This window comes from Megalobrama amblycephala, linkage group LG9 (assembly GCF_018812025.1).
Source record: "Megalobrama amblycephala isolate DHTTF-2021 linkage group LG9, ASM1881202v1, whole genome shotgun sequence".
NCBI lineage: Eukaryota > Metazoa > Chordata > Actinopteri > Cypriniformes > Xenocyprididae > Megalobrama > Megalobrama amblycephala.
In genome coordinates this window covers 37,170,812-37,195,944 of record NC_063052.1, presented here as the reverse complement: position 1 = coordinate 37,195,944, position 25,133 = coordinate 37,170,812, and the positions used below count along the sequence as shown (strand labels likewise).

At 36.5% G+C, this 25,133-nt stretch overlaps 2 protein-coding genes and 1 long non-coding RNA gene across 3 annotated transcripts; all 3 read left to right on the top strand.

The window, feature by feature from the left end:
• Positions 1-874: 874 nt before the first annotated feature.
• On the top strand, positions 875-2,283 carry LOC125276170 (endonuclease domain-containing 1 protein-like). Its single transcript, XM_048203685.1, has 2 exons — positions 875-1,525; positions 1,654-2,283. Exons 1-2 carry the CDS (start codon positions 1,211-1,213, stop codon positions 2,203-2,205), a joined length of 867 nt encoding a protein of 288 aa, XP_048059642.1. The 5' UTR covers positions 875-1,210; the 3' UTR covers positions 2,206-2,283.
• Positions 2,284-11,940: 9,657 nt separating this feature from the next.
• On the top strand, positions 11,941-15,864 carry LOC125276218. Its single transcript, XR_007186603.1, has 3 exons — positions 11,941-12,032; positions 12,202-12,356; positions 15,338-15,864. It is a non-coding gene; the product is annotated as an uncharacterized LOC125276218 (long non-coding RNA).
• Positions 15,865-18,313: 2,449 nt separating this feature from the next.
• Positions 18,314-24,022, top strand: LOC125276264 (endonuclease domain-containing 1 protein-like). The gene is made up of 4 exons (XM_048203767.1): positions 18,314-18,391; positions 18,564-19,080; positions 23,773-23,838; positions 23,979-24,022. Exons 1-4 carry the CDS (start codon positions 18,314-18,316, stop codon positions 24,020-24,022), a joined length of 705 nt encoding a protein of 234 aa, XP_048059724.1.
• The last annotated feature ends 1,111 nt before the right edge of the window (positions 24,023-25,133 follow it).

The window sequence follows — 25,133 nt, the reverse complement described above, 5'->3', positions numbered from 1 at the left end:
GGTTCATCATACAAAGCGAAGAAGACTTAGATTAAACTGCTCCATTCATTTGGATTTATTTTACGATCTCTTTATGAACGTTTTGAGTGAAGAGACATGCAAAGGAGGGACAGAAATCAGATTTAATTAAAAATATCTTTATTTGTGTTCTGAAGATAAACAAAAGTCTTATGGGTTTAGAACAACATGAGGACGAGAAAATGATGACAGCATTGATGACTAACTGTAATCTGGAAGAGTTCAAAGCTTTTGGCATCAAATAAAAGTAAACATTTGTTCTTATTACCTATCCTCATAAACCATTCATGATGTGTCACTTAAAACCATTGTGCTTTACATCAATTAATTCATCTCAACACTTGTTGCTCTAATTCCACCTCAAACTCCTTACTATCCTGAGCTGCAAGGAAAAAGAGTCCATATCTTGCTTTTAAGTCTGCATGAAAGACTTTTCTTCCCTATTGTGACATATCTGCGTGAAAAAGGCTTCTTGAAAAAAAAAAAAAAAATTTGATTGGATGGTTGTGGTTTGTTATTGGTGGATCTCATGTGAGTGACATGTTACATCATCAGAGAAGGTACAAGGCACATGAATTTAAAGATGTTATGTGCATAAATAATGTATAATAAAGACTGCAAAGAGCAGCAGAGTGTATAATACATGAATGCTATGGCAAACTATCATTATATTTATCATTTCGAGGTCACACAAGGGTGTGAAAGAAAACTTAACACTCACAATTATGTGTGACGCTCAGCTTTTCAAAGTATGTGCAACTTGAGTTCGCAGAATTAGATGTGCACTCAAGTATTCTAGCAAATGCTTCTTACGTGTGTAAATGCATTAACAAAGCTTGCAATTGCAAATCAGAAATATCTCATGTGTTTGCACATTCCATGTGTGAGTTAGTTAAAAACTATTTAAAATAAAATGGAGACCAATAATAGGACCTATAAAATTTCCCTTGAACACACAGGTGTGAAAACACTCAAATTATGTGTGAATCAGCTTCTCAGAAAGTGTGTACAACTTGATTTCACAGAATTAGGTGTGTGTACATTTGTGTGTGCATCACAGTGAAGCAGTTGACGTGTTTTAGAGGACGGACATTTCAGTACAGTTTGTGTTGCATGACCTGAGTGCATTCTCATTTCTACAAGCACCTCAGTTTTACTTACACGGTTCAGTTCTACTTGAACTCGAGTGAAAATGCAGCTGTTTATCATGAGCGTTTCTGTGCTGCTGGTGCTGTTTTTTACATGCATCACGTCTAAAGTTGTCGACACATTCAGTAAATGCGACTACTTTTTTAAAAGGACGTCTCCGTTTATCTCTGGCATTCTAAACGATTCAGTTGCACTGAATAGTAGTTATAAAATAATCTGTCAACAATATAACAAACGTGACAGGTTTTCAACACTCTATGATACAACAGAGATGATCCCTGTTTTCTCAGCTTACAAATACACCAGAAGACAAAAATTCGAGAAACTAGGAAAGGTTCATTGGATGATCGAATCGCAGGTAATGTTACTTATTGTGGCTTATTGTTTTCATGGCTATAAAAGAATTCTTTTACTTCTGTTACTTCAGTTCTTGTTTATTGACAAATTATCTAAAAAAATAATCTTTCAATTATTTATATTCTATAGCTTGAACCTTCAAATTATGAAATCAATGTGCCATTCGTCAACCAGGCTTGCAATGGAGACTATTACAATAACACACAAAATGTGCACCCTCGTCATCTATTTCCAGTCTGTCTTGCAGCTGATAAAGAAACTGCTATATCTACATTCACACTCACCAACAGTATCCCACAGAGGAAGGACTTAAGGAATGGCAGCTGGATTAGAGTGCAAAACCAGATTTTGGAAATGATGGACAATTACTGTCGTGACCAAAACAACAACAATAAAATCTCAGCCTATGTGTTGACAGGAGCTTTACCTGGAAATAATCGTCTGAATGAAAGAGTGAACATTCCCTCTTACATGTGGATGGCATTCTGCTGCTACAACAGTACAGAAAGACAATGGCTCTCTCAAGCTTATTGGGCAGCAAATGTAGAGAGAGTTAATGAGGAAAATATTAGACTTAAGAGCCTGAATGAATTACAAATATTCCTCAATGAAAAATGGAAGAAACAAGTAAAGCTGTATTACAATGACTGTAATGTTAACAGAAAACCAAAAGATATATAGGAGAATGTGAAATCATGGTATTACAGAGATTTTTAAAGGTTGTGCTTAGTGTGTAAATGCTTTTTCTTCTTTAATAAAGCTTGCAGTTGCAAATGTTGAGAGTACCAGAAACAGCTCATGTGTTTGTATGTATAAGTAATAAATAAACACACACACACACACACACACACACACACAAGAAGTGAAAGCTAAAAAAAAAAAAAAAAAGTGATTAAAAATGGTAGCAAAACAATACGCATGTAAATTTTAAACTAAAAACTTGATGCAAAATTAAAATAGTTAAATGCACGTTAAAATTAATGAATGGTGAATGGGGATTACGCCTCGGGAGGGGTTTTATTATAATTTATATTAAGCAAAAATAAATACAATACAAAACAAGCAGCGATGAAAGGGCCCTCGCACCCAGGTTAACCGCCACCCGTTGGTATCAGGAAAACAGTGAACAGTGGGTGACATGGATGTAAGCGAGAAAATACAGGAGAAATATAGCCAAGTCATTTCAAAGTGCCACACTTCCTGCTGCCAACAGGTGGCGCTTTGTCCGTAACCGAATATTGCCATGTTGATGTCTTCAGGCCAGGACTATTATCAAACATGTGAAGTTTGGAGCAGATTGGACATTTTATGCCTGAGATACTAGAACTTCCTGTTTCATGGCTTTAATCGCATACATTTGCACTTAGCCAAGTGTTTCATGATTTAACATATTTCTAGTATGTTTGGTACATCATGGCATATTAAAATGTTTTTCTGAGAGTGAACTAAAGTGTAAAGCATACCATTTCCTGTTGCCAGCAGGTGGAGCTATGACTAACTGAATATTGGCATATAGATGTCTTTAGGCCAGGACCCTTATCACACATGTGAAGTTTGGAGCAGATCGGACATTGTATGCTTGAGTTACAACATCTTCATCATTCATGGCGAAACATCAAACTTTGTCAGGCCGCTTAATCTCTATGAGGAGTTAATCATGGTGTAAAACATGTAATTTCCTGTTACCCACAGGTGGTGCTATGACTGTAACTGAATATTGCCATATAAATGTCTTCAGGTCAGGACTCTAATAAAACATGTGAAGTTTTGGGGCAGATCAGACGTTGTATGCCCGAGTTACAACAACTTCCTGTTTCATGGCGAAACATCGAACTTTGCCAGGCCTCCACGGACACGCCTTTCAGCGAAAACTCTAGATCTTCGCAATTTAACGTCTCAAAGGCCTTTAGATTAGACTGACCAAATATGATGTTGATCTGATTAAAGCTCTAGGAGGAGTTCGTTAAAGTACAACATGTGGAAATGGCAAAAACTGCCAAAATTTTGTAGAGAAAATTCAAAATATCTCACTTCCTGTTGGGTTTACAAACTTGGGCTGTTACATCTGTCTACCGAATTTCATAACTGTACGTGAAACGTAGCACGAAGGGCGCTTAATTTAAATTTTGTAGGTGGCGCTATCGAGCCATTTTGCCACACCTAATTCTGAAACCCATATCAGATGTAAATTTTCACCACTTCTGATGCGTGTGCAAAGTTTCATGAGTTTTTGAGAACGTTTAGGCCCTCAAAAATGCGATTCATTTTGGAGAAGAAGAATAATTGGCTGAGCAATTCCAATAGGGTCCTCACACCATCGGTGCTCGGGCCCTAATAAAATAGCTATAGTATGGTGACCAGGAAGGGACATGTTAGCATCACTTAGTTTTGTCGTGGCTATGACATATTAACTCGTGGGAACATGATAATATGTTGTGGCAAGATATTAATTTGTGGGAACATGATGATATGTTGGGGCCAGAGGACAATTTTGTCGTAGCATCCTTGTGGCTATGCAATGTGAAGTTGTGGCCTCGAGATCCTATGTTGAGGGAACAACATATTTTTCTCATGACATATATCATGTCACCTAACTATAGTGAAATTCAGACACTTAGACTTATTCAGACCTGATTTGACAGTCAGCAATAAGCAAAACTAATGGAGGTGTCATTTATTTTAGGCAGAGGTGGAAAGTCCAGGGGTCAGAAAGTAAAAGTCCTGCCATATTTTTTTTTCCACCCGCTGAAACAGTGTTAAAGTTAATGAGATAAATAAGTGATTAATTGAGTGATGATTGAGCATTATTGAAGACACCTGATGATAACAAGCAGAATCACCAAAGGAGAAAATCACAATTTTTAAGACACCATCGTGGAGATGAGGGTTTGCTTTAGTTGGGCTCTTGACCCTTCACTTTTTAATATTAAATTTTGTTTGGGCTGTTTTAACTGAGTTATAACAACCAGACAAGCAGAAAGAAAAGATGATCAGGTTTTGTTGGTTATGTTTTCACATGCTTATTACTTGGTCTGAACAACACAAACTCATTTGGAGCTTTATCTCTGAGTTAGATTCACATTATTGATTACAGCAGCACTGTGATTCATTGTACAGCACAAGATCCATTTTTTTTTTTTTTTTTTTTCAAAATAATTCAAAGGTTTCATCAAAAGTTTTTCTTAGAAAAAATTAAAAGAGGCTCTCATGTAGACACACAGATATCAAGAATCAGCCTGTGAATCTCAACAGTGGTGACCATCAAAAAGCATGTTGCAGTGCATTCTGGGAGCCACCAATCAAAATTCATCCATGGCTCCCATCATGCATTGCTGCATGAATAAATTATGAGCTGAATTGTCTTAGTAATTTCCTTTATTCTCATATTTTATTTTGTTCCGTTTATGCGACTTTTTAGTAGCTTGTTTTCTAATGTTCACAGTTGATCTGTTGATCAGAATATGTTGCCTGTCACCGTTGTTGAGATTCACAGGCTGATTCTTGATGTCTGTGTGTGCCTAAGAGAAAGTTTTTTTTTTTTTTTAAAGAGAACAACTTTTAAGAAATCCCTCAGATTATATTGATAAAGCTGATCTTGTGCTGTAGAATCACAGTTCTGCTGTAATCAATAATGTGAATCTAACTCAGAGATTGGGTCTAAATGAATTCAGTGATTCATTCCAAATAATGATCATGTGAAAACATAACCAACACCACCTGATCATCTTTTCTCTTTGCTTGTCTAGCTTTTATAATTACAGCAATCCAAACAAATTCTAACATTAAAAAGTGAAGGGTCAAGACAAGAGCCCAACTAAAGCAAACCCTCATCTCCACGATGGTATCTTAAAAATTGTGATTTTCTCCTTTGGTGATTCTGCTTGTTAACATCAGGTGTCTTCAATAATGCTCAATCATCACTCAATTAATCACTTAATTATCTCATTAACTTTAACACCGCTTCAGCGGGTGGAAAAAAAATATGGCAGGACTTTTACTTTCTGACCCCTGGACTTTCCACCTCTGGGGCTAAGAGAGGTGTTAAAGAATATTAACACCTCAACTCAGTGTGTGATATGAGGCCTTTACTTAGAAAATCGATGAGAACTGAGTTCATAGTAATGAGTGTGTGGGTGTTGTCTATATGCTGCACTATTTAAATGCTTACAGGGAATATATTCAGAGAAGTGTGGTTTGAAATGTGAGAATTACATCAGCATTTCACTTTAGCTTTATTTTTGGTTTGTGATTCAGTTGAACACTGAAAATGCATGTGTTTGTCATCTCCATGCTGCTGGTGATTGGCTTTTATTCATCACAGAGGTGGATCTACCAGTGCTGCATGCAGTGGCCACTGCCACCCTAAGAAAAACTTTGCCACCTCATCTGAAGAACATTGCCAAACATGGCAAATACATTAAAAGTACATTAGCAAAAAAAGACAAAGTTTTTTTCTTTTTTAGTAACACTTTACAATAAGGTTCTTTAGTTAACTACATTAGTTAACATGAACTAATAATGAACTGCACTAATACAGCATTTATTAATCTTAGTTTATGTTCATTTCAACATTTACTAATACATTATTAAAATCTTCTTAACATTAGTTAATGGACTGAACAAACAATGAATAACTGTGGTTTCATGAATTAACATTAACAAAGAATAGTAAATACTGTAACAAATGTATTGCTCATAGTTAATAAAACATTAACTAATGTTTAACTAATGAACCTTATTGTAAAGTGTAACCTTTATTTTTAGGTAGAATCTATTTACTGTGAGGGTATAAAACAAACTACTGTTTTAAAATGATCAAAAGCATATTAACATTAATATTAGGTATAACATTTGATTTCTTTTTAAATTTGTATCAATACTCAGGCTTCTTAAACAGTAAAGTTGGCACAACTTTTGGCACAACTACAATGACAACAGTAGCATCACATGATCACAAATACTGTAAATGTGCATTTTTGTTAAACTAACTTATCTGATGCTTTCTGACTTTATGTATTATAATAAAAGAACAAGTAGGCTAATATACACTGTAAAAAAAGTCAGTAAAATATTACAGCAAAACACCGTCAAATTCCAACAGTAATGGAGCGTAAAACCAAAAACTTCCTTTTACTGTATTAAATAGATTGAATAACTGTTAATTGTGAGACTGGATAAAACTTTGTTTTTTACTGTAATAAAATGTTGAAATTATAAATATTTTCTGTGAAAACAAATAAATATGCATACATTTTACAATTAAATATTGTAATGTTGAAAATGTCTAAAAACCTTAGATTTTATGGTATTATTTGAGTAAAACTACATCTTTTGGGGTTGTGCACATTGGAATTCACAGTATAAATCTGTAGATTTTTTAGCAAACAAAAACATTGATTTTTACAGAAACAAGATGTTAAAAAATCCCACTAAACACTGGACGTCGGATAGACATGCAGATCATGTCTATATTAGGTCCGTCGGTCCATGACCATTTCTGAACATCTATTCGACGTCCAAACTACACAGTTAAAAAAAAAACTGTCAAATTTACGGCAGCTGTGGTTGCCAGGAATATACCGTGAAAAAAATTTGGAATCTGTAAAAGACAATACGGTATACTGGTTTTGTAACCCTAAATTTTACAGTAGACAACGTATTTTTTTAACCAAAATCATGGTAGAAAAAACAAATATATTTGTCAATTATACAGGTCCACTATTTGGACGTCCAACCATGACCCAACTTGGACGTCATCTTGACGTTCAACATTTGACCTTTGAACTGGGTAATTTTTTTGGACGTCATTTGGACGTCAATAACAGATGCAGGAAATTGACATGATTAATATGTAATATTTGTTTTATAGGGCCTATCAACATGATTAATACACGAAGAGCTCAGATGCAAAAGCCTCTAAGTGCCATCTGAAATTTTCTTCTAGAATTATCATTTTTATCAAGCTTGTATATTTAAGTTCAATAATTTCACTTAAATGGCAATGCAAATTACCTATTAATTGTCATTTAAGTGAAAGTACTTAACTATACCACAGCAAAATCCCCAGTGTTAAATTAACACCCAAAGTGAACATATGAGTCCATCTTACCGGGTGTTAAAAAGTAACACTGAAGCAGTGTTAAAGTTAATGAGATAATTGATTGATGATTGAGTGATGATTGACAATTAGTGGAGACACCTGATGTTAATAAGCAGAATCACTGAAGAAACAACAAGAGAAAAAGAGAGAGACACAACACCTACAACTGACTTCCAGCCATTAAACATTATTACACTGTCACTTATTATTAACCAGTTTGATTTGATTTCTGTCATACATCAACAAAAGTTCTTACTGAGAATGAACAGATGTTTAGATGTTAATGTTTGAATGAAAGTTTAGTTTGAAGTCACCATGATGGTGAAAAGCATTTCCTTTAGTTGGGCTCTTGACTCTATTTATTAGCATTAATTTATCTCTGGCTGCTCCAACTTTGTGTTTGTAAAGCACATTTGTTATGGCCAGAGAAGCTATGATCTGAGCTGTGTTTCCCAATAGTGATGTGAGCTAAAGTTGATCAATTTAGGTTTACAATGCTTTGGGAATCGCAGTCATGATGGTTTTGTTTTGATTATGACGTTCTTTTTGTGAAATGGTCAGATTCATTGGTGACTTCCAGTATTGTCAGTCATATAGATGTTATATTATTTCTTTCCAGTAAATCTGTTACCACTTGAAATCTAGAAGAGCTTTTATAATCTGAAGAACAGAAAAAAAAGAAAAAAAAACAGACATCAAGAATCAGCATATGACCCTCAACAATGGTGACAATCAAACAAAGTGCTTCATGTTGCAGTGCATGATGGGAGCCACCAATCAAAACTCATCCATGGCTCCCATCATGCATTGCTGCATGAATAAATTATGCAGCTGAATTGTCCTGTAATTTTCGTAGATTGTTAATGTTTGCTTTTTTTCTGTAGTTTTGTTGTGACAGTAGCTTGTTTTGTGATGTTCAGAGTTGATCTGTTTGTCAGTATTTTGTATTTATTTATCGTCACCGTTCTTGAGAATCATATGCTGATTCTTGATGTCTGTGTGTTTTTTTCTTGACTTCAGATTATAAAAGCTCTTCTGAATTTCAAGTGGTAACAGATTTACTAGAAAGAAATAATATAACATCTATATGACCATCAATACTGGATGTCACCAATGAATCTGACCATTTCACAAAGAGAATATCATCATCAAAACAAAACCATCACAACTGTGATCCCCAAAGCATTGTAAACCGGTGGGTCCGATGATCATTGTAAACTGATAACCTTTGGTCCACATTACAATTGGGAAGCAGAACCCAGATCATAGTTTTTCTGACCATAACAAATGTGCTTTACAAACACAAAGTTGGAGCAGCCAGAGATAAATTAATGTTAATAGAGTCAAGAGCCCAGCTAAAGGAAATGCTTTTCACCATCATGGTGACTTCAAACTAAACTTTCATTCAAACATTAACATCTAAACATCTGTTCATTCTCAGTAAGAACTTTTGTTGATGTATGACAGAAATCAAATCAAACTGGTTAATAATAAGTGTAATAATGTTTAATGGCTGGAAGTCAGTTGTAGTTGTTGTGTCTCTCTCTTTTTCTCTTGTTGTTTCTTCAGTGATTCTGCTTATTATCATCAGGTGTCTCCACTAATTGTCAATCATCACTCAATCATCAATCAATTATCTCAATAGGCTTGTTTGAGATGAGCAAATTCTGCGCAGAACCGATCACCGGTGATCACCGCGAGATGCATGCCGGTTAGAAATGTGTCCGAGGGTGGGCCGCCTTGCTCTGATGTCATGCCAACTTGTGTCAAAAACCTCTTGCGAGTGCGAGGCGGACGTGTCGGATTCTGTAGTCGAGCGCAGTTGCTCTCCACCGACTGCGCTGACCAAAAGCACGATGGGAAACGACTTGCTGACGACACAGCTTAAAGCTTATTGGTTTAAACAACCGTGATGTATTGATCTGATTTAAAATGTTTGATTTTAAAACTCTAATATCATGTTTTAATGTGTAAAAATAATGTGTTAATATTCCCAAACTCTCTTGACACAGTGATCTCTCTATGGGTTATGCGAACGTTGTCATTTATAAAAAAATATATAAAAACATGTCTATAATTAAAGTAAAAATAATTGATACACACATCTTTCGAATGGAAATAAATAACAAGTACTTTGGATGTATTGTTCATTATGTTTATTTTAATATAAAAGCAACAGAACTAAAATTACATCCAGTTTATCAGCAACACAGCGCACGAGTGTGAATCCCGCGATATCCGCCTTTGATCTCGTAGGTCAGGGATGGACAACTCCAGTCCTGGAGGGCCAGTGTCCAGCAGAGTTTAGCTCCAACCCTAATCAAACACACCTGAACCAGCTAATCAAGGTCTTTAGGATTAGTACACAGCAAAAACTGCAGTGTTAAATTAACTCTCCTGGGAGTACATGTGAGACCATACTTAAGAGTGTTAAAGTGTTAAAATAAAAGTGTTAAAAGAACACTGAAAAGTGTTAAAGTTAATTAGATAATTAAGTGATTAATTGAGTAATGATTGAGCATTATTGAAGACACCTGATGATAACAAGCAGAATCACCAAAGGAGAAAATCACAATTTTTAAGCCACCATCGTGGAGATGAGGGTTTGTTTTAGTTGGGCTCTTGTCCCTTGACTTTTTAAAATAAAATTTTGTTTGGGCTGTTTTAACTGAGTTATAACATCCAGACAAACAAAGAGAAAAAATGATCAGGTGTCGTTGGTTATGTTTTCACATAATCATTATTTGATTTGAATCACTGAACTCATTTAGAGCCCAATCTCTGAGTTAGATTTACATTATTGATTACAGCAGCACTGTGATTCTACAGCACAAGATCAGCTTTATCAATATAATCTGAAGGATTTCACAAACAGTTGTTCTGAGCAAAAAAAGAAAAATCTTTCTCTTAGGCACACACAGACATCAAGAATCAGCCTGTGAATCTCAACAGTGGTGAGAATAATAAACCATGTTGCAGTGCATTCTGGGTGCCACCAATCAAAATTCATCCATGGCTCCCATCATGCATTGCTGCATGAATAAATTATGAGCTGAATTGTTTTAGTAATTTCCTTTATTCTCATATTTTATTTTGTTCCGTTTATGTGACTTTTTAGTAGCTTGTTTTCTAATGTTCAGAGTTGATCTGTTGATCAGAATATGTTGCTTGTCACCGTCATTGAGATTCACAGGCTGATTCTTGATGTCTGTTTGTGCCTAAGAAGAAAGATTTTTCTTTTTTTTTTGCTCAGAACAACTTTCAAGAAATCCTTCAGATTTTATTGATAAAGCTGATCTTGTGCTGTAGAATCACAGTGATGCTGTAAATCAATAATGTAAATCTAACTCAGAGATTGTGCTCTAAATGAGTTCAGTGATTCAGAACAAATAATGATTATGTGAAAACATAACCAACATCACCTGATCATTTTTTCCATTTGTTTGTCTGGACGTCATAACTCAGTTAAAACAGCCCAAACAAAACATTATTTTAAAAAGTCAAGGGACAAGAGCCCAACTAAAACAAACCCTCATCTCCACGATGGTGGCTTAAAAATTGTGATTTTCTCCTTTGGTGATTCTGCTTGTTATCATCAGGTGTCTTCAATAATGCTCAATCATCACTCAATTAATCACTTAATTAACTCATTAACTTTAACACTTTTCAGTGTTCTTTTAACACTCTTATTTTAACACTTTAACACTCTTGAGTATGGTCTCACATGTACTCCCAGGAGAGTTAATTTAACACTGCAGTTTTTGCTGTGTACTAATCCTAAAGACCTTGATTAGCTGGTTCAGGTGTGTTTGATTAGGGTTGGAGCTAAACTCTGCTGGACACTGGCCCTCCAGGACCGGAGTTGTCCATCCCTGTCGTAGGTTCTGATCCACTACGAGAACAGAGAACTGTTCGTCTTGCCTGCACTTTTTTCAGTCCTCCCCTCACTGCAGCCGCCTACTCTCGGCTGAACTTCAGGCGAGGCTAGGCGCATCTCAAACAAGCCTATTAACTTTAACACTGCTTCAGTGTTACTTTCTAACACCCGGTAAGATGGACTCTTATGTTCACTTTGGGTGTTAATTTAACACTGGGGATTTTGCTTTATAAAAATGATCATTCTAGAAGAAATTCAGATGGCACTTAGAGGCTTTTGCATCTGAACTCTTCACATACAGATTATTTAGAAACAAACACGATTTATTATGTGAATGCCTATTTATTATTTCAGGCCATGTTTTTTTTTCTTTTTTTTTTTTCATTAAATTAATTTTCCTTTGTCTCTTTACAATATTGCTGTTTTGTTTTTGTAAACAGCATCAAATGAGAGTGACAGGTGAAACAGTTTCAAGACAATGGCAGGAAAAGCATGCTGAAGATTGAATCAAACCTTGGCTGGAAATATTTGGTATGTGTTTTACCGTAAATCAAATTGTTGAAAAACATTCAGCTACACTGCAACACAGGGAAACTTGTTTTGCACTTATTTTCTTGTTACTTTAATTTCTTGTCTCATTATTTTTGTCAGTTATTATTATTTATGGTGTATGCTCTTTTTGTTTTCTTTCTGAATGCAGAAGGGATCTAGCCAGTCCACAATGAAAGCTTCGTTGCCCCCCTGTGAGTCTTCTGGCAGAAATGATGGCGCCTGTATTCTTTGGTTTCCCTAAACATCACACCCTGTTTATACGAGGCTCTTCAATTAAGTCTGCACCCAAAGATTCAATAAGAGGTAAGCAGTGGTATTATTCAAGTTTTGCAAAAGAAAGATGGACAGGAGACACTAATCTTAATCAGCCGAGCTCAGGTTCATGTCCAGGTGAGCAGTTTCATACGATGAAGGAAACTGATGCTATAAAATGTAGATTGAATGATAGGTCTCATCACCATGCATTCAGTCATTAACTTGAAGTTTTTGATGAAAACATTCCAGGATTTTTCCCTATATTATGGTCTCCAATGGGACCCAAACGGTTCAAGGTCCAAATGACAGTTTCAGTGCAGCTTCAAAGGGCTTTAAACGATACCAGACGATGAATAAGGGTCTTATCTAGCGAAACGATCACTCATTTCAAAAATAAATAAAAAAGTTTAAGTTTTATAAGCACAAATGCTCGCCTTGCTCTGTTCTGTGATGCGCGTTCGTGACGTCACGTAATACGCAATTACGTTTAAAAGGTCACGCTTGAAAAATTTCTGTCCTGAAGAAAATTTTCTTTTAGGTTTTTAATATTAAAGCACCCAGGATACACACACGAAATGGGCATTTTAAACGATAAACTGACACAAATACATTTGAATATGTGGTGTATATGGTCCTCCTTCCGCACATTTGTAAACACGTCAACTTGACCTTTTCAACGTAATTGCGTATTACGTGACGTCACTAACGCGCATCACAGAACAGAGCAAGGCGAGCATTTGTGCTTATAAACCTTAAACTTTTTTATTTATTTTTGAAATGAGTGATCGTTTCGCTAGATAAGACCCTTATTCACCGTCTGGTATCATTTAAAGCCCTTCCCAGATAGCAACACTGTGTCGGCCCAGATCCGGCCCACATCTGGCACATGCGGGATGATGATCTGGCCCACATGTGGCAGGAATGATGGCACTTGGGCGGACCGCTCCTGTTTGCCAGATCTGGACCACAAGCAGGCCATAGAAATGCCAAATGTCAGCCAAGAGCAAAGAACTGGACCTTATCTGATCCACAAAATATTGATATATTATTTATAGAGTCATCTCAGCATTAACAATCCTGTTATCAAGCAGAATCACTGAGGGAAAGAGGGAAACAGAAAAAAAAGAGATGAGCAGAAACACAAGAACTACAACTGACTTCAGTCACAGCCTTAGAGGAAATCAACTAAAGATAAAAGACATTAAATCTCTGAAGATCTGATTAAACAACTCCACAAACAGCATTACCAGCTTCACTTATCACTAACCAGACTGACTTTATTTCTGTCACACGTCTACAGAAGCTCTTATTGAGTATTAACAGAAGTTAACTCTCATGTTTGTTACATTTCAGGTTACCATGATGGTGATTGATGTTTCCATTAGTTGGCCTCTTAACTTTATACATATATAACTGTCTTTTCTGACTGCTGTGATAGTGTGTTTATCAAACACATTAGCAGCAGCGATAAAAATTAAAATGAGATCAGGTGTTGGCTGTTAGCCATTGATGATTTTACTAATCAATGATGTTGTTTAGATGAAAAAAACCCTGTGTTTCTGTGACATGAGCTTGAGCTGTATTGCAGAAATAATTATTATTATTATTTTTTTTTAAAAAGGCACTTTGAGATGACACACTAAGACATCAAGAATCAGCACATGATTCTCAACTATGGTGACAATCAAAAGCATCATGTAGCCGCAATGCATGCTGGGTACTATAGTACAAAACTCCCAGAATGCATCAGAGCATTATGCAGCTGATGTGATTGTCTAAATATTTTGTTTATTGTCACCATCATTGAGACACATATGCTGATTACTGATATCTGTGTTTGTCAACATAGTTTCCCTTCATGTGTTTTTATTTATTTTCATCTTCTAAGTGATTTCTGCAAATCATCAAATTTTGCAGTAACATTTATATTCAATTATTATGACTTCAGTGAAGCTGGCTATTTGATAGCTAATTGTTGGACACAGTGTTGTTCACAGGCTATATGATGATTACTAAATCATCAATAGTTAACAATGATCACATGATCATGCTTCAGTTTTCTTTGCTACTGCTAATGTGTTTGACAGAAACACTACCACAGCAGCCAGAGAAGACAAATATATATGTTAAAAGTTAAGAGGCCAACTAATGGAAACATCAATCACCATCATGGTAACCTGAAATGAAACAAACATGAGAGTTAAACTTCTGTTAATACTCAATAAGAGCTTCTGTAGACGTGTGACAGAAATAAAGTCAGTCTGGTTAGTGATAAGTGAAGCTGGTAATGCTGTTTGTGGAGTTGTTTAATCAGATCTTCAGAGATTTAATGTCTTTTATCTTTAGTTGATTTCCTCTAAGGCTGTGACTGAAGTCAGTTGTAGTTCTTGTGTTTCTGCTCATCTCTTTTTTTCTGTTTCCCTCTTTCCTTCAGTGATTCTGCTTGATAACAGGATTGTTAATGCTGAGATGACTCTATAAATAATATATCAATATTTTGTGGATCAGATAAGGTCCAGTTCTTTGCTCTTGGCTGACATTTGCATTTTTGTGGCCTGCTTGTGGTCCAGATCTGGCAAACAGGAGCGGTCCGCCCAAGTGCCATCATTCCTGCCACATGTGGGCCAGATCATCATCCCGCATGTGCCAGATGTGGGCCGGATCTGGGCCGACACAGTGTTGCTATCTGGGTTTGAAGCTGCACTGAAACTGTCATTTGGACCTTGAACCGTTTGGGTCCCATTGGAGACCATAATATAGGGAAAAATCCTGGAATGTTTTCATCAAAAACCTTAATTTCTTTTCGACTGAAGAAAGAAAGACATGGACATCTTGGATGACATGGGGGTGAGTAAATTATCAGCAAAAGTTTTTTTAAAAGTGAACTAATCCTTTAAGAACTGCATACTTTACACCTAAGAAATCATTTATCATTAGATCTGTTTTTGACAGCACGTTTTGTTCATTTCTGTGCATTTTGCTCAAGCACTGATCAAACTTTTGAAACTTTATCCATTTTTTTGCTGCAGAGGGGATCCTGCCAGTCCAAAGTGAACTCCTGATGGACATTGAAGTACTCCTGCAGAGCTTGTATCTTCGACACCATGCGCATTAGAAACTCCACTGAGTGCTTTCCTTCACCAAGGCAGGACCCAGTGACTCATTACTGTTGATCGGTCAGGCGCAGGTCATTTTTTGTTTCATGTTTATTCATTTCTCCATGGATTACCAGCCATATATATGGACATATGCTGTATTCTCAAGATCTATGCTGTTTGGTAGGAATAGAGAAAATGATATGTTTAGTCTGTTTTCAAATGGTATGTCAAATTTTCTCATTGTTTATCAGTAATATTCACTACCTTGGTTTTATATGAGCATCTTTAGATTTTTCTATATTTAGCGGTTGCAAATGTAAAATGTACGGTAAACTATTTATGTTCCTCATATTGTACTGTATTTTTAGCGGTAAAATACCGGCAGCTGTGGTTGCCAGGAATTTACCGTAAAATGTATCTGGTCAAAATAAAATGCTGTAATTTGTTATACAATTTCACTGTGTTTTTTTACTGTCAAAGGTTTTAATAAGGTTTAACATATTTCTGTTATTTTTACAGTTATTTACCATAATAGGGTCTATTAAAAAAATGACCGTGATTTTAACAGTAAAAGACTGTAAAAATGCTGCGGTGAAAAACTGTCAATTGGTTTACAGAAAGTTTCCGTACTATATACGGTGAATAACTGTGATAAATCTAATGGTACATTTAATGTAATTTTATGATAAAATACCATTAAATTCACAGTTTTTGGAAGTGAAAAATAACAATTCATTGTAAATATTACAGTGAAAAACCATAAATTAACATTCCCACAATTCCCTGCGTGACACTTCACATTTGATATATTTTCGTTGAAATAACTCTGTTTCTTCTTAGTTTTTCTTATTTTTTTCTAATCAGTTATGTACATTAGGGTTTTATGTTACATCTAATGTTGTTAAATTAATGTTTATTGCATTTTTTAAAAATTTCATGCATGTCACCATGATGGTGTTTAGTGTGTGTGTGAATGACACTGTGTGCGCCTTCTATACGTTAGTGTTGTCCTTCTCAGCTTGTGGGAAATCTGTTTGTGATGAACTTTGATTCATCATGTGACTCTCATTACCACTGTGTTTGGTGACTGTCAGTGTATTATAAAGGTACAAAACAGATATTAGTACTTCATTATAGTGATGGGATTTATGGCTCTTTGAGGGAATCCGGATCTTCGCGATCCGTTCCTTTCAAAGAGCCGTTCAAAAGAACGGCTCTTTTGGCTCTTTTTAAATATTTAGTCAGTTTTAAGAAGCCAGCTTGGGGGCATCTCAGTTTATCCTGGAAATAATCACTGGGAGGAATGATGAGGTGAGATTTGTAGTCAAATAATTAAAACTCGGATATCACACACCAATATCTGAGTTTGAATTATTCTGAAATATTGATTATTACCTCATTTGTCATGTGTGGACTATATTCCATAGGGTTGCACAAATCCCTCTGCTTAGACAGTGACATCACTATTTTGGATTTACCTTTAGTACAAAGTGTGTGTGTGTGTGTGTAAAGCTACGTTGACTTATGTTATTCATACAATACCTACTCACAAATAAACATCAAAAACAAAGCCGGATGCAATGAATTTCTGTGCAAAACAGCTTTTACTACAAACACTTCCACAGAACATTGTTATCACACAAGAACATTTTGATAGAAAACAAAAAATATTTAAAGTAGATAAAATTAGAATAAATAAAATGGAAATGTCTACATACTACATAGTATGTAGTACAGCTTTTACTACAGTATGTATGTAGTACATACTATTACTACTGTAAACTTTGCAAATAGGACATCAGCCCCTTCAAGTCAATGAACAATAACAAAGTGGGCTGCAATGATTTTTTTTTTCCTGATAATTTTTTTCCACTGGAGTACTCACGTGAAGGATGCGTGCACAACTAATAACTAATATCATCACGCTATAAAGGGTTGGCCTGCGCTGGGTGGGTGCGCCCCTCCCCTATAACTGTTCTGTCTCGCGGAGGAGCTCATTTGTGTGCATCTGTGTGAAACACGCATAGGAAAAAAGAACGACAGAAAGAACGGCTCCCCTCCAGCCGCGACTCGGCTCCCATCGTTCATGTTTATGAGCCGTTCAAAAGAATCGGTTCGTTCGCGAACGTCACAACTCTACTTCATTAGGTTGGTAAATTAACATTATATCAGTTAATGAAATACGTTATTTTACTGTAAATTTAACAGATTTTTTTTTACGTTGTTACTGTATTTTTACGGTAAAGTTCTGGCAACCACAGCTGCCGTTTTTTTACCGTAAATTTTACTGGGATTTTTTTTTACAGTGTATTACTGTTAAATTAACAACAAATTACTGTATATATTATTATATTATAACTTTTTTTTTACTGCAAATATCCGTAAAAAGCTATGTAAAGTTGCATTTTTTACATAAAATTACTGTATAATTGACAAATATATTTGTTTTTTTCTACCATGATTTTGGTAAAAAAAATACGTTGTCTACTGTAAAATTTAGGGTTACAAAACCAGTATACCGTATTGTCTTTTACAGATTCCACATTTTTTTCACGGTATATTCCTGGCAACCACAGCTGCCAGTATTTTACCGTAAATTTGACAGTTTTTTTTTAACAGTGTAGTATGTGGACGAGGGTCATTCAACTGTCACATGTGGAAACTGATATGATTTGTATTTGTTATCTTCTGACTTCAAGATGTAAAGGTCTTAAAAACACATTGTTGTATTTGTGTTGGACTCAATAACCACACCGTGTAGCTTCGTTCATATCACGTTTTTATACTACCGCCAACCTGGCGTTTTTCGACCTTTGCCGTAAACCACTGCTGTAAGCCTTAAAGGCACCGTAACCTGTCACAAGCAGTATATAACATAACAGAGTCCAACAGGACACAACAAAGAAGATGCCTGTTTTCTCAGCCTACAAATATACTGGGCATTATACAGGAAGACAATGTCCTCGATGGATGATTGAGCCACAGGTGAGGTTTGTTAATGTTTCTAAAAAAAAAAAAAAAAAAATCCAGCTGTGTTTGAGAGTAACCTTATGTATTTTGTTGGTGCTTTATTTATCTGGATTTACTTTCTGCACATAATAATTTAGCTTCTGATTTTCTCATGTTCTGTTCATCGTTTTCTCTTTATGTTCTATAGCTTGAAACTGATGGGGAAACATATGGGGAAATGCGTGAACCATGTGTCAGTCAGGCTTTCCCAGGAGACTACTGGGCAAAGAAGGAATTGGATCGTGGTCACTTATTTCCCAACAGCCATGCAGCTGATAACATCACTGCTGAATCTACATTCACAATGACCAATACTGTGCCGCAGTATATCAGCTTTAATAATGGTAGTTGGCGTATCATGGAGGAAAATGTTAGAAATGTCATGGATTCTCACTGCCGTGACAAAGACAACCCTACTAATACCTTAGCATATGTGCTGACAGGAGCTGTGTCAAGCCCTGCCAACCTCTTGAATAAAAGAGTTAACATTCCCTCACACATGTGGACAGTGTTCTGCTGCTATAATGGTACAGCATGGGTGTCTCAAGCTCACTGGGATGAAAACAAAGGAAGTAATGTAAACACAATCAATGCAAAATCTCTGGACAAATTTCAGTCTGAGTTTCTGCAGAAAAAATATGGTCCAGGATTCATACCGTTCAACGGTGACTGTTCTGAGTTTTTAAAAAAAGTGAATGAAGGTTAACTTGAACCCAAATACTGAAGACAGCAAGCATGAATCATGGTGGTCCTTAATTCAATCAATTTCCAGCATCGGTTTGGACCTGATTATGCAGCTGAAAGATCCTTGAAGTCATGCATAGTTACGTTTGCTCTAAATGTCTTTGATCACTGTTATGCAAAACAAATAAATGCTTTCATAATGCTTGCAAAATGATACTAGCGTCTGTAGTGATTTCACTTTTTTGCTTTTATTTCCCATCATGATCTGTTCACATATTTTATATTGTGTGAACAGCATCTCATATTTCCACTGAAAGTCACAACAGCAGAATCATGTCCTTTCTTAAAATAAAATGAAGATGCAGATTTTTACTGCCATGTAAGAAGGTAAACAAACAAACAAACAAATTATATTTATGTTTCTGTGACATGGAAATGTTTTGTTCAGGCTTTATGTAATTAACTGTTGTACAACTTAAACCGAACAATTTGTAATTAGTAAGGAAACAAATAGCGGTACAATTTTAATCCTTGGTGCTTTAATCTCTCAGTTTTTGTGACATCTACACTGAAAACCATGTGTAGTAAAAGACCAGCATTGCTGATAAACCAGCATAACCAGAAAGACCACGATGGTCGACGCAAACGAAGTAGCAGAAGTATTTGACTTCTGATGCTGCATAGCTTTGCTTTGTAGTCTGTCTTTACCAAGTCTGCCACACAAGTCCTGAAAAGTGAAGCCAAAACATTTTGATTTTGAAAAAAAACACTTCAAATATATATTTTCCCCCCAAAGATAGTTTCACTTTACCTATAAAATATTTGTTGTACTTGAAAGCATGAAATGTTTATAATACAATTTTCTGGAAAGACATGGCCAGCCCTAGGATTTTGGGTGCCCTAAGCAGATTTTCAAAATGGGCATGTTCACCAAACCATCCCCAAACTCCAACATGTAACATCCAACCTATTACCTCACTGACAACCAATCAATGCTTTGCTTCTTGCTCTGTCTGATTATCTGATAAGATCTGTGTTTTATCCTCTGAGAATGGGATTGTAGTTTACTAAAGCATTCAAAACTATATACAGTCCCTCCAGTAAAACGCAGATTTTTATTTTTTTTGGGATTGTTGCGGGCAAAAATCCTTGATTTTGCGGCACGTTTTCTTAAAAAATGCGATGGAATATGCGGGATATTTTTGCTATTTTATGCAATGAAATTGCGGGAACTTGCAAAAACTGCGGTTTGATGAAAAAGAGAAAAAAGGTGATTCCCCCAACACCCTGTTCTCACCAGGCTACTACTTTATTGTAAAGAGTAATTTCTTATACTTCCTATGATAAGCAAGCATACTAAATCACAGAATATTTAAGTTCTCATTCTGTTTTATTTCAGACCTTAATTAACACATGGCTCAAACTTACAAAACATTATAGCGCAGTCTTTTACGCTTATTTTTCTTGGCAAATGAGAATGTTTTTCACCCTGGTTTCACCGCGGGGTTTGCACTTAATAAGGTTCCCATGGCAATAGGGGGAAAATAATGGTGCATTACTTGTGTGAAGTAAACGCAACATTTTTCAACTTTCTACTAAAAGATGCGACCCCCGCATATATATGGACTTTGGCTGATTATGCATTAAATCAGGCGATCGCATAATCGCGTTTTTCTGGAGGAACTGTATATAGAGCAGCTGACAGAGTTCAGTTTGACCTTTAAACACTTCTGCTTTCTTGCTACTTGCTCCCCTACTTCCTTTCTTCCTCATTCCAGGGATGCAGACTGGGTGATTCTGTTTCTACATTAAGCAACAATTCTGACTACTCTGGCAACTTCTCTTTTCCAAAAAGCACCTACTTTTAATTTAGCTACTTTTAAAATGATTTGAAAGTCTTAACTTTAGACAAGCGATTCAAACACATTAACTCATTTTCTCTAAACGAAACAAAAAATGTTCTCAGTCACACTCTCATTAACTGTCCATCTGTCTGGTAGCAAAAGTATGCATTTGATGTGACAAACTTTTTTTCTCTTCCCCATATTGGCTGTCTTTCTCTGTGTTTTTTTCTCGGCAACTAAATCTGTTGGACATCTAGGTCTAACCCTCCAGTCCGCCACAGTTAATTTGGTCCTCGATCACAGGTTCACTCAGACCCACTACTCTCACCACACGGTTTCAATTTTGTTTTTATCAAAGAAATCATAGCACATGAGAAGCAGAGCACATGGAATGATCACATGACTAGAACCTGACACAAACAAGGGAAGCACATGGCAAACAGGAACATGAAACATGACTAAACTTCAAAATAAGACATAAAACATGAACATGAAACAAAATTAAAACATGACAAAGACTTACAATGCAAAGAAAAATAATCTATTCTATCATTCTTTAAAACATATATGTCTAACACAAAATACTTTAGTGCCAAACAGACAGGCATGATCTACAATACTTCTCACACACATATCAGGATTTAAAAACAATAAATGGTGTAAATATATTCACATGCAGCACCCGCACACTCTGGATCCTTTTCACTATTTTACTGTGTCATCAAAGTAATGAAGTAACAGAATGCTTTCCATTTACACATTTAGATTAAATATGCCACTCTCATGAATACTAGAGTTAAGTTTTAAGCTCACAAATGACATGAAAACATTATCCAGAAGTTAAAAAAATTATATGAATTTAAGGTATAAATAGAAATATAACTGATGTGCTGATTTTACCCTTCCCATGACGTGGCACATTTTAATTTTTTAATTGCAGGTATGATTGCCTGGATGTGAATATTGTTCTATATTGAAGACAGTGTTTTATATTGAAGAAATAAAAGTCTGAGCAAAAAAAAAAAAAAAAATTCTTGGATAACCCATGTGGAAAAAAAGTACACTTCTATAATGTACTTAAAGTGCTCTATTTTCATGCACTAATTTTTGACTTAATATACTAAAATTCTTCTTTAGTACTTATTAAGATAAGAACATTTTAGTATACTCGACTCGCTATTTTGAGACACCATGAAATAAGAACTAAAATGTGCTTTTAATATACTATCTCTATATTTAATAAATGTATTTAGATAAATTTTAGTACAGTGCATTTGAACCCATAGTGTACTACAACTAAATATATTTTTTAAATACCTAGATAGTATATTAAAAGCACATTTTAGTTCATATATCATACTGTCTCAAAATGGCACAGTTGAGTACACTTAGATGTTCTTAAGATTATCTTAAGAAGTACTAAAGAAGAATTTTTAGTATATTAAGTACAAAATTAGTGCACGAAAATAGAGCACTTTAAGTACATTATAGAAGTGTCCTTTTTTTCACCTGGGTCTCAGGAACTCAGTGAATTCAAGTGTGGTACCATGATAGGTTGCCACCTGTGCAATAAGTTCATTCATGAAATTTCCTCACTACTAAAGATTCCATGGTCAACTGTTAGTGGTATCATAAAGTGGAAGCAAATGGGAACAACAGCAACTCAGCCACGTAAAATCACAGAGTGGGGTCAGCGCATGCTGAGGCACACAGTGCGCAGAAGTCGCTAACTTCTGCAGAGTCAATAGCTACAGACCTCCTAACTTCGTGTGGCCTTCAGATTAGCTCAAGAACAGTGCGTAGAGAGCTTCATGAAATGGGTTTCCATGGCCGAGCAGCTGCATCCAAGCCTTACATTAAGTGCAATGCAAAGCGTCGGAAGCAGTGGTGTAAAGCACGCCGTCACTGGACTCTAGAGCAGCTAAAAGGTGTTCTCTGGAGTGACGAATCACACTTCTCTGTCTGGCAATCCAATGAATGAGTCTGGGTTTGGCGGTTGCCAGGAGAATGATACTTGCCTGACTGCATTGTGCCAAGAATAAAGTTTGGTGGAGGCGGTATTATGGTGTGGGGTTGTTTTTCAGGGGTTGGGCTTGGCCCCTTAGTTCCAGTGAAAGGAACTCTTAATGCTTCAGCATACCAAGATATTTTGGACAATTTCATGCTCCCAACTTCGTGGAAACAGTTTAGGGATGGCCCCTTCCTGTTCCAAAATGACTGCGCACTAGTGCACAAAGCAAGGTCTGTAAAGACATGGATGAGCGAGTTTGGTGTGGAGGAACTTGATTGGCCTGCACAGAGTCCTGACCTCAACCCGATAGAACATCTTTGGGATGAATTAGAGCAGAGACTGTGAGCCAGGCCTTCTCGCCAACTTCACTGCCTGACCTCACAAATGCGCTTCTAGAAGAATGGTCAAAAATTGCCATAAACACACTCCTAAACCTTATGGAAAGCCTTCCCAGAAGAGCTGAAGCTGTAATAGCTGCACAGGGTGGACCAACTCCATATCAAACCCTACGGATTAAGAATGAGATGTCATTAAAGTTCATGTGCACGTAAAGGCAGGTGTCCTAAAACCTTTGGCAACATAGTGTACATTTTTTATTGGCTATTTTTGTTTTGATAATTCTTGAAAAAGAATTGCAAGTATTGAGTAATACTTTAAACAATTCCAATAATAATTATAAATAGTCTCTTCCTTCTCTTCCTTTTTAAATTTCACTTCTGCATATCTAGTGTATGCAAATGTCTGCTCAGCATTAAACTGTCTTTTTCTAAAAGACTCAGTTTTTGAGTGTTTTAATAAAACATTGTGTCTTGCCAAAGGGGGAGCCTGTGGGAAGAGGGAACCTATAGGAGCCACTAGACTGAGGGTCTCTGGTGGAGCTGAAGGTAAGAGGAGCCAAGACAGAGTTAACAGGTCGATGGGCTGAGATGGAGCAAAGGGATTCGAGGCCGGAGACGGGGCCAAAGGATCCTCCAGGATAGGTGCTGCTGGTGATTGCTCAACCTGTGGCTCAACGTCATTGCAGGGACTCCCCAGAGACAGCACAGGGCTGCAAGCATCCAGCAGTGATGGGACTGGAGGACTAGCTGAGCTCTGTAGTGGTTCTGATTAAACAAGACTTGAGAGAATAAAGGTAATCATGACAGAGTTCACACAGGATAAAGCAAAAAATAATAGTCCCAGTTATTCAGATAGTGGGTGGGATAGGATGGGAGTTAACGAGTCCCCATCAAAGTCCATCAGCCAATCCTCTGATTCAGTTCCCTTGGCTGCTGGTGTCTTGGGCGGACACCCCTGGTCAGATCCACATTGGGGCAATTCACTGGGGCAAAATCTTTCCTCTTATCCTCGGACTTTGGCTCGCTTGTCGCGGCGGGAGGTGCTGTTCGGTCAGTGGGGGGCTCACGTGACTTCTCCTCAGTCGGTAGTGGTGAAAAGGGCTCTGGCTGTGCTCTTAATCGGGGCGCTCTCCAGACACCTGATGTTGGTCTCTTTCCAGCTCAGTCCTGTAGAGGTTGATAGGGTGATGGAATGTTGCCCCGTTCCAAAACAAGGTCTTCAGGGTCTCGTCTTCGAGGGTACAGGTGATAGCCAAACAACAAAAGTCCATGACAAAAAAAAAAAAAAAAAACCTCTCCTGAGCCAGGAAGATGAATCTGGCATTATAATCCATTTTCTTCAGTCCAGTATTCTGTAATGCTAAGGTTCCAAATGAAGACGATGATGAAGATTCAATAATATAGTATAGTATTTACTCTAAACTAGATAACAAGACAACATGTGAGACAGAGTGCACTAGACACAAACAATAACAGACACTAAACAGAGGAAGAGATTTTACTCCCCAGCTAATGCATCGTGTTTCCTTCTGGAGCATCAGTGAATGTTTGAACCTTTTTTAATAGTTGTGTTTGAGTCCCTCAGTTGTCCTCAGTGTGAAAAGACGGATCTCAAAATCATACAGTCACTGCTGGAAAGGGTTCAAATATGCAAAATATGCTTGAAAACTGAAGAATCTGCAGGACCTGGAGGATTTTTCTGAAGAACAGATCTCAGTTTAACTGCTTAGGACAAACAAGAGACTCATGAACAACCATCACACAAAAAAACAGTCGTAGATCATCCAGGTAACCACACACAGTATTGAGAATCAGTGGTTCCCATTCAGTCAGTCACGTTC

Bases quoted from the DNA above. Each gene is read 5' to 3' on its own strand.
- LOC125276264 (XM_048203767.1), top strand. From the start codon at position 18,314: ATGCCTGTTTTCTCAGCCTACAAATATACTGGGCATTATACAGGAAGA. The intron at 19,081-23,772 runs GTGACTGTTCTG...GTCTTGCCAAAG, and splicing joins AGGATTCATACCGTTCAACG to GGGGAGCCTGTGGGAAGAGG. The intron at 23,839-23,978 runs GTAAGAGGAGCC...ACGTCATTGCAG, and splicing joins GGTCTCTGGTGGAGCTGAAG to GGACTCCCCAGAGACAGCAC.
- LOC125276170 (XM_048203685.1), top strand. From the start codon at position 1,211: ATGCAGCTGTTTATCATGAGCGTTTCTGTGCTGCTGGTGCTGTTTTTT. The intron at 1,526-1,653 runs GTAATGTTACTT...TATATTCTATAG, and splicing joins ATTGGATGATCGAATCGCAG to CTTGAACCTTCAAATTATGA.